Genomic DNA, 13013 nt, shown 5'->3' on the forward strand with positions numbered 1-13013 from the left:
CCTGGACCTCTGCCATTACCCATTACCCACACAGGACTTTTTCCAACCTCAACTCTCACCGCGGGGCCGTCTATTTCCCCGCTGCAGCCAACCCAGCCCGCCAATGTCGGCGAATCCGGCGGACCGAAAACGAAAGCACTCTTCCCACACCATCCACGAGCTCTTCACCGCGCAACACAAACCGAACACGTCGGCGGCTCCGCTCTCGCCGAGCAGCAAACGCGGCAAGTTTGACAACACTTCCGGCTCCAAGGATAAGGAAACTGCTACGGGGGCTGGGATTGTAGAGGCGTCCTTGGCGATGAGTGCGGCAGATATGTATCATTTCCCGAGCTCGAAGAGGGTGGATGCAGGTGGGCGGGGCGGTAAAGAGGTGGTGGAAATTAATTCGAGCCCGGAGAATAGCCCGTCGAAGCGTCCGTCAATGCCGAAGAATGGGATTAGGAAGGCTACGCCAAATATGCATGCCCATGGATCGGGACCTAAGCGTATGCTAGTCAAGAATTTCAAGCCGGCGAGGAAGGTCGATCCGAAAGATTTTTTTGATCAGGTCTGGGGGAAGGTAGATAAGGCGCTGGATATTGTGTTTTCGCGGGAGGAGATTGCGTTTAGTTTGGAGGAGCTGTATCGTGGGGTTGAGAATCTGTGTCGGCAGGGTATGGCTGGTGAGGTGTGCGAGAGGTTGGTACAGAAGTGTGAGGGCTATGTGGGAGGTGCTTTGAAGAAGAAGGTCAAAGAGATCGTGGGGAGGAAGAATGTTGATATTCTAAGAGGAGCACTGCAGGCGTGGGCCACTTGGGGCGAGCAGCTGGTTAGTGTGGAAAATGCTTTCGATTGAGAAAAGTGGTGGGCTAACGGATGCAGAAATACCTCCATTGGATCTTTTGCTATATGGACCGCGCATATCTCCTCCCGAAGCAGCAGTCGTTGCACGAAATCGCCGTTGACCTCTTCCGCAAGCTCATCTTCGAACAACCGAAGCTTAATTCGAAAATTGTTGATGGTGCCTGTGATTTGATTGCTGTTGATCGCGCCGGGGAGCATATGGATCGGCAGATGTTTTCGGATGCTATCAAAATGTTCCACGAGATGCAGGTCTATACTACATACCTTGAGCCGCGAATGCTCAAGCTTAGCCAGGACTATGTCGTGGACTGGGCCGATAGGATAAGTACGGAGAACGGCCTAGCCGATTATGTCAAGGCTGCGAAGGCGCTCATGAAGGCCGAAATGGAGAGAGTCGAGGTCTTCGGGCTGGATAGTTCCACTCGACGGGACCTTCTCACCCTTCTTGAGGATCGACTGATCTCGAGCAAAGAATCACGTCTCATCAATCAAGACGATCTTGCGGGTCTTCTTGAAGACAATGCTGTCAATGACCTCGGAGCTCTATACTCATTACTCGAACGTCGGCGGCTTGGCGCCAATATCCGCCTTGCATTTATGAAGTGGATAGAAGACACAGGCACCGCTATCGTGTTCGATGAAAAAGAGCAGGACAACATGGTAGTCAAACTCCTCTGCCTCAAGCGCCAACTCGACACTATCTGGAAACTATCTTTCCACCGCAACGCTGAGCTCGGCCACGGCTTGCGAGAAGCATTCGAAACATTCATGAACAAAACAAAGAAAACAAGCACGACATGGAACACTGATAACTCGAAACCGGGAGAGATGATTGCTAAGTACGTCGATGTGCTATTAAGAGGCGGCGCCAAAGCTATTCCCGCACAACTTAGTCGAACGGAGAAGCAGCTCGCTGTGGCGGAGGAAGAGGATAATGAGGATGTGGTATTTGACGAGGATACGGAAGTCAATAATCAGCTTGACCAAGTTCTGGACTTGTTCCGATTCGTGCATGGAAAAGCGGTGTTTGAGGCGTTTTATAAGAAAGATCTCGCCCGGAGATTACTTATGGGACGGAGTGCTAGCGCGGATGCCGAGAGGAGTATGCTGGCAAGGCTGAAGACCGGTGAGCACACACTCATACTGGATGATATTTTTCACTGTGCGGTGCAATATGATGCGATGCTAATGTGGTATAATAGAATGCGGCGCCGGCTTTACAGCAAACCTCGAGCAAATGTTCAAAGACATCGAGCTCGGGCGAGAGGAAATGACATCCTACAAAATGATCCTCGAGGAGCGGAACCAAAAACTACCACTTGATCTCAACGTCAACATTCTTTCCGCTGCGGCCTGGCCTACATATCCAGACGTCCCAGTCATAATTCCCACGCAAATCAAATCCGCTATTGATAAGTTCGAAACTCACTACAAGTCGAAGCACTCCGGCCGGAAGCTGGATTGGAAACATGCGCTAGCGCACTGTCAGATCAAGGCGAAGTTCCCGCGAGGCAATAAGGAGTTGGTGGTTTCGAGTTTTCAGGCTATTGTTCTCCTGCTATTCAATGGGTTGGCGGAGGACGAACATGTGGATTACAATACTCTGAAGGAAGCTACTGGACTGCGTAAGTCACGTCACTTCACACTACCTCCCTGGCCTTCCTCCCAAAAACAGCTACTGACCTACTCCCCACTAGCACCCGCAGAACTAAGCCGCACCCTCCAATCCCTCGCTTGTGCCAAACTGCGTCCCCTAACCAAACACCCAAAATCCCGCGATATCTCCCCAACCGACACATTCACTCTCAACGCCTCCTTCTCGGACCCCAAATACCGCATCAAAATCAACACGGTGCAGCTCAAGGAAACTTTGGCCGAGAATAAGGAAACGCATGAGCGCGTCGCCGCGGATCGGAATTACGAGACCCAGGCGGCGATTGTGAGGATCCTGAAGGCGAGGAAGAAGATTAACCATAGTGAGTTGGTGGCGGAGACAATTCGGGTTACGAGGAGCAGGGGCACTTTGGATGTGGGGGGGATTAAGAGGAATATTGATAGGTTGATTGAGAAGGAGTTTTTGGAGAGGGAGGAGGATGGGGGGTACAGTTATGTTGCTTAGGGGACTTGGTAGCCAGAGGGACAGAATGAGGGGGTTTACGTGGGTAACGAATGGTTTAGTAAACAGGCATTGGGTATACAGGGTATAGGTGATAGGACTGTGTATCTATACAGCCTCCGATAGTGTACCAGACTGACCTAGGTTCACGTGCGCTACAAGTGGAAATTATCTCGCAGTATATGGAGAGGGAAAGTGTAATGAACAAGAGCACCTGGACTTGAATATCTATAATACCTCTACCACTCCTTTCATCTCCTAAGACTCTCGTTCTCTTCATCCTCACTACCATTTTCATTGCGACTTGGTTTAATTCTAACAGCTGTTACTGCAGCAACATCTGCTATTTTTCTTCCCCTACCCTTGGCTTTACTATCATATTCACTTCTTGTCGCGTTTAGATAAGTTATCTCTCTACTCTGACTTGAACCTTAAGATACCCTCTTCTGTCTCATTCTCTTGTTAGATCTGCATATTTCCTTGTAAATACTACATGGTCAGGTGATCTTCCGGAAGGCCGTAAACCCTTTCTCTAGGCTCTGAGTCATACGATCTTATCGAATCGGTCTCGCAATAGGGCCATCTTCAGTCACAGTACATGGCTTTCTGTGGATAATCTTGTGTTGGGAAAGTATTCGGGTTGATAAAATCTTGTTCACATTGAGCCGGGGTGGCAAGAGAGGGCGGTCAGTGTGAGTCCGAGAGCTTTTGATGATGTGTTGAACAGGGACAGGTAGGTTGAGAGAAGGGTTTTGGGCTACTGGGGGTGCTAGGAGAATGTAGTGATGATAACGATGGATGGTTTGTGATATCCAATTCGAGCATTCCCTTGCCTCTAGCACGGATGCGCGACATCTCCCAAAGTGACTGTCTGAGCATTTCGTTTGTAAAGTGTGAGACTTTTTCGCTCCGCCCATGACCTATCTTCTGAAAGCATGGTCGATGAACTGCGCGCGCGTGACCATTGATGATGTTCTCGGACGCGACACTTTTTCTCTGCGTCGACCGGCCCGAGATCCACTCTTCTGGCCCTTCCGGGGTATTGAAATATCTATGACCACCATCTGCTCACTCAGCTTCACCTAGCCTTGCATAGCACCGCCATGCCAGTCTTCTATCGTCAGCCTCCTTCCACCCCTGGACACGCCAGCTTCCTAAGGTCCAACGCCATCGCAGCTCGAGCTTTACCATTTAGAAGATGTGCCCCAACTTTGCATATGATGTAGGACGGTCAGTTGCTTCGAACATTGGCTGATACCGTGGTCGGCACGCTGAGCTTCGGCAGAGACCTCTCGGCGAAATTCGCCAAGGTCATGACCACACCTCCAGGTCCTCTCTAATATTCATCGTCGCCCAACTACAAACGCTGACACTCCGCTCGATGCTATCATACGTTTCTCGTTGCTTTTGTCGCAGTGGCTGCTCCGCTTGCCCATGCTCTCTGGAGTTAGCATAGCCACTCCGAAGGCTACCCTCATTCAGCCTTGACAGATCTTGAACCAATAACGGCTAATATTAACACACAACTCCCTCAGCCTCGTTGCCTTGCGCCTTTTCCCCACCGCTATAATAATGCTGAGGCACAAACTGTTGCCTTGAACACGTTTGGGATTGCGTTTCTGTCTTTCCCATCATGAATCTCCCCCAGATAAGAGCTTCGATTATCTCTCCCACTGCTGAGTCTCATGTAGCGCTGGCAGGATTCCACATCGACTTTTCACTTATAAAAGTGCAAGCACCGAGCGAATATCGTGATATTGGACGGCTCCTGTCACCACGACGCAAGACTGAGGCCGACGAGGGCCAGTCCCACCTCACAGCCGCCCAGCTTGGCTTGCTTTTTGAGGGCCTGGTCCCCAAAGTACCAGATCTTATTCGAGCTTACGGCTTGCGATGTAGCGAAGTTGCCAAGTCTCCCACCTTCAACCCGAAAGGCACTGCCCAGCATGGCCTCTTTGCAAACGAAGTCGGTGCAGACGGCACTGCAATATGGGCGGCCGCAACTTCGAGCCCCTCTGCAATCGCTGTGCATCTCCTTGCGTGCATGCTCTCACGGATGTGGGATCCACCCGCAGCTATCTCGATTTGGATGCAATTGATAGCTGAACGCAAGCAGGCTATGGCAACATCAGGAAATCCAGTGGAGTATGCTATATCGAGCAACATCTGCTTAACGCGAGAACAAGTCGCAAGTTGGCACACGAGCGCTCACGCATGGAGACTCACAGCTGACCAAGCGAATGCACGTCGGCATCATCAATTTCTTGTGATCACTAAGAATCTGGGAATTCCTGTCAACAACAAGCTGCATGTTAGCGACAGTGTACTGGATGCTTGGAGGACATCAATGGTCACGGTCGATAAACTGATCGCAGGACATCCTCAAAGCATCCAAACTGGTGCACCCCTGGTTGGACTTGCCTCTTGGCACTTGTACCCAAATATGGTAGTCTTTGGGCAAGGTAAAGAGCCTAAGCCTACAGAGATATTTCAAAACGATCTACTTGTACAACCTAGTGGTATCATCACACTCGGAATCCAGGACACGAGGCGGTCAGGTGATGGCATCTACTGGTCTCTCCCATTAGCCCATCTTCGATACTATGGACAGCCAATCCAGACTGAGGCACAGTTGTCTTTACAAACGGCGAGGGGTTCTATCGATGATTTAGTCCATGTGGCTCTCGGGAGCTTGATTCGTCGATGGTGCGCTAGCGAAGATGACATAGAGCTCGCACTGAAACTTCTTGTGCGCCTCGATGGATTCCTTGACATCCCGGAACATATGGGAGGAGAGGGGACCTGGCTATCCTTGATGGCATCTGAAGCAAAATCCTTCCTCGATGCTTCGCTCAACATCAAAGCTGAAATACTGCAACTTATCAAATGTGGCCGAAGAAGATTCCCGACGTTCATTGACGATCCCAGGACAGATGCTATTTTCGGTCTATCTCATCCTAGTGTCTTCCTGAAATTACTACCTGGAAACGCGGCGCGGGTGAACTTTTTACGGAAAGTCGCTGAGGATTTCAGCGATCGCCGCTTTTTAATGATTATCCAGTGCAGGTCTGGGGATTCTAACTCGAAATGGGAGCTCTCCTCGGTGGAAAGGTTGCGCAGCAGAACGAAGAGAATATGGGAGGATGAATCTAGCTCGGTCGGGGCGGACGCCCCACGAAGGTACTTTCGATGGTTGAGTAAGTTCCACGTAGATTATTCCCATTTCGAACACCAGCCGGATTCAGATTCAATTCGGCTTGATGTTCCTATTCCGTCATTTTGGGCGCCGCACGGGTCTCATTGGCAACATGCTCCCCGATCTTTTTATGGGAAGATACTCGAAGAAGAATGTGCCGATATTGGTTGGCAGGATGCTAAAGATGCAAGTGTTCAGAGCCTTCTAGCTTTTGGAGACCCCGATGTTGCGGCGTTGTACTGCATTAACATCAGATACTGGACATCCATTTCGCCAAACGACCGACCACAAGTCGTAAGTCGATCCCAGTATCGACCTCTTCCGAACATTTGCATTCTTCGACATATACTGTGGGCGCTGGAAGAGAAGCTTCCTAGCAAGGCGGCACTGCCTTCTAGAGAGGCTCTCTATGCACATCTTTCGGAAGGGAGATATACGACAAATGACCTCCTAGACGAAGATGAGCGACCAGTGTTGACAGCTTTGAGAGGCCTAGTTACCGTTTCCAAACTCTACAAGGGTCTCACCAACGCAACCGTCGATCTTAGGGTTGCCGATCGTCCACTTTCTAAGCACCAGTGGATCCCTCGAGGCTCACAGAGCCTACGTACTGAGCCTTTCGGAACTTACCCACTCACCCGCGAGCAATCCCTTGCGTGTATTGCTAGGTTTGAGTCCGGTAATTTCAATTTCCATCCTTCAGCTATGAACGGTGTTCTAGCAATATCAAGTGGAAATTCGATTTATGTTGCAAGATGCTTGCTCGAAGATCCATGTGCGCATCGAGCTTCCAGAGCTATTGAGCGTGTTGTCGGAAATCTAGGCAAGACTGGGATGGTCATGTTGGTATCCCCGGAAGTGCCGCAGGTGCGTCCGATTTCCGACAATGTTCGACTGGTCAACCATCATCCCTTCGATGGGAACGAGGAGGACTGCTTCGGCTCTACTACTCTCCACCTTTCCTTCACAGAATGGCAACTCCCAATGGATGTTGGGTCGAGAGGAAATCGAGACGTCGAAGCCTACTACCTTGAAGCAGCTGTCGGAGTGTACGATCGCGGCAAATGGGTAGCGGACCTCAACATCCTCGACGTTTTCAAGCACCGCTTCTCCCGGATCATGCCGATGTGTACCAAGCGTCATGAAAACCCGTTACCCCGAGAAGAACTCTGCAAGCTTGTATCTATCGATAGCTGGGAAGAGCTACTTGACGGTCCACCGGAAGTCAGTGTCGTCCGCGCAAGAGGTAATTGGCAGGCTAGACTTGCCGCTGCCGCACTGTCAATTCAACAAGGCCATGAGACGCGTATAATGACCCCGGACCAAACCTGCTGGACGTGTTGTTTGTCGCTGAAAAGCATCCCACAAGTGGACAAGAGAGAAGCAAACGAAACTAGTGCCCATGATGATGATATTATAGAAGTCCCAGCAGATGCATTTGATGAGGAGCCATCTGACAGTGAAACAGATGAAGTTGTTCAGGCGTCCTTCAGGCGGCATGAGAACAGGAATAAGGGTGCGGACGATCGTAGCTCAGGAGACGGTCAGAACGTTAGCAGAAAGATGGGCATGAACCGGAACATTGTCTACATTCTCTAAGGCCTCGAACTTCACTACCAATACAACAGTGCCCCACTTTCAGATTTTAGGGGCCTACGTGCAGCGCCTGAGGCTCTAAGAAATGCCTAATTAAGTTAATAAACAACCCAATGAGGCAGTATGGTACACAAAGGGACTGTAGTACTAGGATACCAGAAAGCTGCGGGCAGCATTAGCAACTATATTGAAGAATGTTAAGGTGCCATAAGTTAATATATGAGTTCTCTTAGGTGTGGAAGGGCATATTTGACAAGTGTTATATAGACTGTTCCATAAAGTAAGCTCAAAGTTTACCCATTGTACCTGTAGGTGAGCTATCTGCCATCTGTCGATTAGGAACACTACCTATATGCCCGACACGAAGTATCACCTCAAACACTAAAGGTCGGTGAGAAGCCATTTGAGAATTGGTATGTCAACATAGCATGTAAGATGGATGGCGCTGACAAGCTTAGAGGAATTTATTCGAAAATGCAGAGAAACAGGGTGATGAGAACGTTCAACCTAGACTTAATCCGCTACTACTGGGTACAAAGTGCCCGCACCTACGTCCCAACTCGGGTCGTCGATACAGCCACGTTGACTCAGTAAAATCTTACTCGGCTCAACCTCGGCTCAATACGCTCACGATTGCACCGCCTCAACTCACGCTTACTCACAGTCACCTCAAACTCAATCATGGTCGCTCACGCTCGAATCTGGCTGCCTTAGGCTGCTTATGCTGCCGCTCAGTCTCACACTCGCGGTCCCGGTTCTGGGCCCCTCGTCATCTAAGCAGCCACGCAGTATGCGATGAGAAAAATGTCAAGTCGACGCGACCCTGTTGAGGGTCCCAGTTTCGGGATCCCCTTTATAGAGCGGCTAGAGGCGATCTACCGCCGGTGGCTTGCTGATGCAATAGGATAAGGCCCCTTACGTATAGCTGTCTGGATGGGATGAGGGTGGTTGGATCATATGTATAAGGGTGTCCTCTCCGTGTCACTTATTTTATGTTAAGCAAGGAAATCCAGTCTCCCCTTCCCTCTAGAATCTTTAGTTGATGCGGTTTTTCAATATCAAACCGGTCTTCTTATTCTCTGTGTCCCTTTATTCTCTTTCTTTAAGTTTAATCGAACTGTGAGGGAGCAGAGCTATCGCGCCGATAGTTGTCTGTCCGAGCAAGTTGCTTGATTGAAAGAATATAGCTAATCTAAAGAAAGAAAGTTGCTCTAGCTAAAGGCAGTGATTCAAAGTCAGGTCCGCACGTAATGCCGACGTTTAGCCGGCTGCCGAAGTCTAGCCGGGGTCCGTGCGTTTCAGTCTAGTCGTTTGACTAGATTGGGATTTCGCTGTCCACTAGGCTGTACTGTGTACGCGACTTCAACGCAACCCTACTAAGGGTTAGCCTTAGTTATCGTTCGGGCTCAGCCCGTAATATTACCCTCCCTCCTCGCTCTCTCTCTCTCTTCCTTTACCTATTTAAAATACTCTAGGGCGGCTGTATTCTCTAGTTCACGTCTTAGTTCCTATGTTGGCGCTGTCACGGGCTGAGCTCCGTGTCTTCGGCCAAGGCGATGCCTCGGCTAATCCTCGGGTGGAGTAAGGTGCCGACGGCACACCTTACCGCTAAGGAGCGAGCGCGCGTATCCAAATTCTTCTTCTTCATTAGCTTAGTTATATTTTTCAATTCAAGCGCTTCGCTCGGGACAGATAACTCTCGGTGTAAAAGCGCTGCTCCCTTACATTATAACTAAGCTCGTCATCCTTTTCTTAAGCAGACCTCTCGTTGCACGTCCCTGCTCCTGGCCGTTGAAACTGTCGTTGAATAGTAGCTCTACTGATAGAGCTGTATTACGACCTTACCTCGACAGACCTCTCACTGCACGTCCCTGTCGATACGGAAGCAAGCTGATTGAGCTGTGCTTAAAACCCTTATGGACAGACCTCTCGATACCTAGGTAGACCTTCAAGACTTCAAGATTGGCCGGAATGGGATAGGCAATTCTCGAAAGCAGTCGGACGCAATTCCCGCCCGGCGCGAATAGGGTCGGAGGCAACGATAAGACCGATGACTTGAATCCGGAGACAGCTAACCTGAAGACAAATAGCCGGGGGACGGTCGTCCTCTAGCCCCAGCCTAGTAATAGCCCAAATGATCCGCTTAACTAGTTAGTCCATTCATTTGCTCGTTCTCGCATTCGGGTCCGGTCTTGTCAACGCGTAAGTTGCCCATCTCTATGCTAAATGGGCTTTCTTCCTGCTAATTACCACAGTAGCACGACGATGCTTACACCTAGCCTAGAGTCCCTCACGATGAAGTTGCACAGTACCGACGCGGCTGTTTCCACCTAGATTCTAACAGCACCGATCTTCTTTAACGCAGCGGCAGCCTTACTTATTATCGCTAGAGCCGATATCTAGGGCAGACGGTGTAAGGGGCCTAGTTCATGATGCGAACTCAAAGGGCTGTATTGCTACGAAGAGACTAAGCTAAGGAGAAAAGGAAGAGAAGAGAGGACGCGAGCTTGCTCGCGTAGGAAAACCCTGCGGGCATGGCCCGAGCTAGCGGCCGGATGCGTGTTCACGTGACCGTGTGCTTGTGGTCGCAAGGGGGCAAACTGGCGCGCGCCAGTTTGCTCTACTTGCCGGCCACTGTCTTGCCAGCGAGTTGGCGGCCAACTGGCGACGACTTGCGGCTGACGGCAACCTGGCGGCCAGTTGGTGACGACTTGCGGTCGGCTGGCGACAACTTACGGCCAACTGGCGACAACTTGCGGCCAACTGGCAGCTAACCAAGGGCCAGGCGTAGTCAGCCCATCACAAGTCAGCTTTCAGCTTAGGTCGGAGGAAGCGGATACTACGATCGTTGCTAAGCGGGATAATAATTACCCCTAGAAGTCACTTCCTTCTCCTCCTCTGAAGAGCCTTGTATAGAAGCTAGCCCTATTAAACGGTCGGCTTACGGGCAAGTCGTTCTTTAAAGAATTTACCAAGCCTATTAAAGTCATTACTTCGCCTATTATCTTCTACGCTAGCTTCCTTAATACTATGATACTACTCCTACTATCCGCCCTACTAACCTTCCTATTAATCATCTTGTCTACACTACCGTATAACCTTAGCCCCACCGTAATCGGTTTAACCACTTTACTACTGTTCACTACGAGTCTCCTCACTAGCCCGTTCTTCGGATAGCTGTTAGACACCACAGTCTCGTTCATAGCGAATCACAACAGCACTATAAAGGGAATTGTAAGGGTGAAGTCCTCGGGGTGCGGAATTGCCTCGGGACAAGGGCAAGCAGGCTCGCGCTCGGCCAATGGCGTGCGCGAGGCCTCAGCGAAGCCGTGCCTTACTTGCTCAACCAATAGTCAACAAGCACGTCTTGCGCGCAGCAACAAAACCGCTGCGAGCTCTTAAGGAGCCCGCAGCCGACCCCGACCAATTGTAGGGCATTTGGGTTGCCGATAGGCTTGCCGGCTTCGGGCCAGCAAGACCTTGGCGTTTCTCCGGGTTTAATAGATTCCCACCTCGCTGTCTCTCGTGAGACAGCGATTAGTTCCCCACTTAGGAATACAATCGCTTTCCCGCCTCCGGGCAACTATCGTGCCTTCCCACCTCTGAATCTGAGTGCTTAAGGGCCATACCCGTCACAGGAATAGCCGAACCCGAGTACCGTCTTGCGCCCCTACTTCTCACAATCCCCATTCTCATAGACGGTCTTTTCGGCCTGGGCGCCGCTCTAAATTAACACCTTCCCCTCATCTAGATTATCGTTTGAACAATACTAATTAACACTAGTGCGTCTACTAGCTACTAGGCCTCTACCGCCTACGTTCTCGACTGCTATCCCCAACATTCAGCCCAGGTGTTCTTAATCAGCCTAGTCGCCGCCGGAGCTCTGTCTACTATTCTTAGACCCCTCGTCAGGTGGATCCAGACTACCGGTCCTATAATTGTCTTAGGAACACTTGCGTGGGCGACTTTGATTATCTCGGGCTCCGCGTTGCCGTTTTGGGTCTTTGGCAAGAGAATTCGCGCTTAGTATAGAAGTGCTGCATAGGCGCAGAGGATGCTAAACTAAAAAAAATAACTAATGTTTTAACTAAAGAAAATACGTAAAGGAAAGGCAGGGGTTGTCCTTCACCCTATCCACGCTACCCATGATCATCTGGTCCGAGATCTCTTGGGTGGTGTGGTGAAAAGACTCAGTCGATAGACACCCTTATTTGAGGCGCTCAATAGGGTAGCCAAGACCGTAGGCTACAACTTAAGTTAATATATATTCACGTCGGCGTCTTAACAAGTGCTCCATCTTATAAGGTCTAGACAAGGCTAGTCCGTAGGCTAGTAATCTAACAAGATGCGCTATATAGCGATATCTTTTCTCTTAGTTTATTTTTATTTAGCCTTCGAGAAAAAGCCGCACTTCACCGAAGCTTCCTGCTGGAGGTATACCGCGGTAACAGACTCGTTGACCCTCGTAGGAGTAGCCGCAGGCTCGGATGTAGAATCCTTTCAGCCTATACGTTACATCTTCCATCTCTATCACGCCATTTCGAATGCCAGAGAAAGATCTCTCATCGTCGACGATTTCCCACACAAACGTCGTAACGATAATCCTGTATCTTAGCCAACTTCAACATCGACGCCTCGCGCTCTTTTGTTACTGGGCAGATCACGAGACTCCTCCCAGAGTCATTCTCCACTTTATCTCCACTCTGTGGGTATATATGAGAGCCTCCCCCAGGCCTCTCTGTCAGACCTCATGCACCTCAATCAACTCCTCTCCTCTCACCTCCTTTGAGCACGTATCGCTACCAATTGGCTCTTAGTGACATCTTTCTGTCTCTTTTTTCGTTCCTTGTTCGCGGGCCCCTCTCCCGTGAGTTCGTGGTTGGGCGGGCCGTCACTTTCTATGGTCATCGCAGCTACGGTATGTTATTATTAGATGTCGGATTAGACGTCGGCGTGTTCTGGGATTTAGATGCGGGGCGGAGAGAGTGTAATGGCCTAGCAGCAACACACTATTGAGATGCAGATGATGTTGACAACTGTCTCGAGGGTCTTGAGGGCGATGCCCACGGTTTTGATGGTGAGTCGGGGGCACTTGGTCTGACACTTGTAGGATGGTTGTGGTTGTGAGTAGCCTAGTCCAGAACACTCAGATCGGTTCCTGGTGCTGCGACGTTTTTGCTTTTACCTCGCTGACGTTGCAAGTGGCCGGGTCATACGGCTGTCCGGCCATGCGGTATCTCCATTCATTGCGGGCGGCTG

General features: G+C 50.3%; 3 protein-coding genes across 3 annotated transcripts; 2 read left to right on the forward strand and 1 right to left on the reverse strand.

Moving 5' to 3' along the window:
- The first annotated feature begins 33 nt into the window (after positions 1–33).
- Positions 34–3194, forward strand: BDR25DRAFT_269192 (Cullin-domain-containing protein). The gene is made up of 4 exons (XM_033687153.1): positions 34–811; positions 865–1972; positions 2049–2471; positions 2544–3194. Exons 1-4 carry the CDS (start codon positions 104–106, stop codon positions 2963–2965), a joined length of 2661 nt encoding a protein of 886 aa, XP_033542929.1. The 5' UTR covers positions 34–103; the 3' UTR covers positions 2966–3194.
- A 322-nt stretch (positions 3195–3516) lies between these two features.
- Positions 3517–4440, reverse strand: BDR25DRAFT_359872 (uncharacterized protein; the record flags this gene model as incomplete). The annotated part of the gene is made up of 7 exons (XM_033696164.1): positions 3517–3829; positions 3883–3909; positions 3969–4013; positions 4045–4073; positions 4098–4171; positions 4209–4294; positions 4334–4440. 7 exons carry the CDS (start codon positions 4438–4440, stop codon positions 3517–3519), a joined length of 681 nt encoding a protein of 226 aa, XP_033542930.1.
- BDR25DRAFT_395909 (uncharacterized protein) lies at positions 4347–9866 on the forward strand (the record flags this gene model as incomplete). Its single annotated transcript, XM_033698401.1, has 14 exons — positions 4347–7701; positions 7759–7815; positions 7873–7950; positions 8040–8062; positions 8094–8171; positions 8213–8522; positions 8586–8638; positions 8698–8732; positions 8768–8837; positions 8886–8918; positions 8990–9045; positions 9289–9456; positions 9512–9694; positions 9749–9866. The coding sequence occupies exons 1-14, from the start codon at positions 4596–4598 to the stop codon at positions 9864–9866; spliced, it is 4368 nt and encodes a 1455-aa protein (XP_033542931.1). The 5' UTR covers positions 4347–4595.
- Between the last annotated feature and the right edge of the window lie 3147 nt (positions 9867–13013).

Source organism: Lindgomyces ingoldianus, assembly GCF_010093535.1.
Source record: "Lindgomyces ingoldianus strain ATCC 200398 unplaced genomic scaffold BDR25scaffold_35, whole genome shotgun sequence".
Lineage (NCBI taxonomy): Eukaryota > Fungi > Ascomycota > Dothideomycetes > Pleosporales > Lindgomycetaceae > Lindgomyces > Lindgomyces ingoldianus.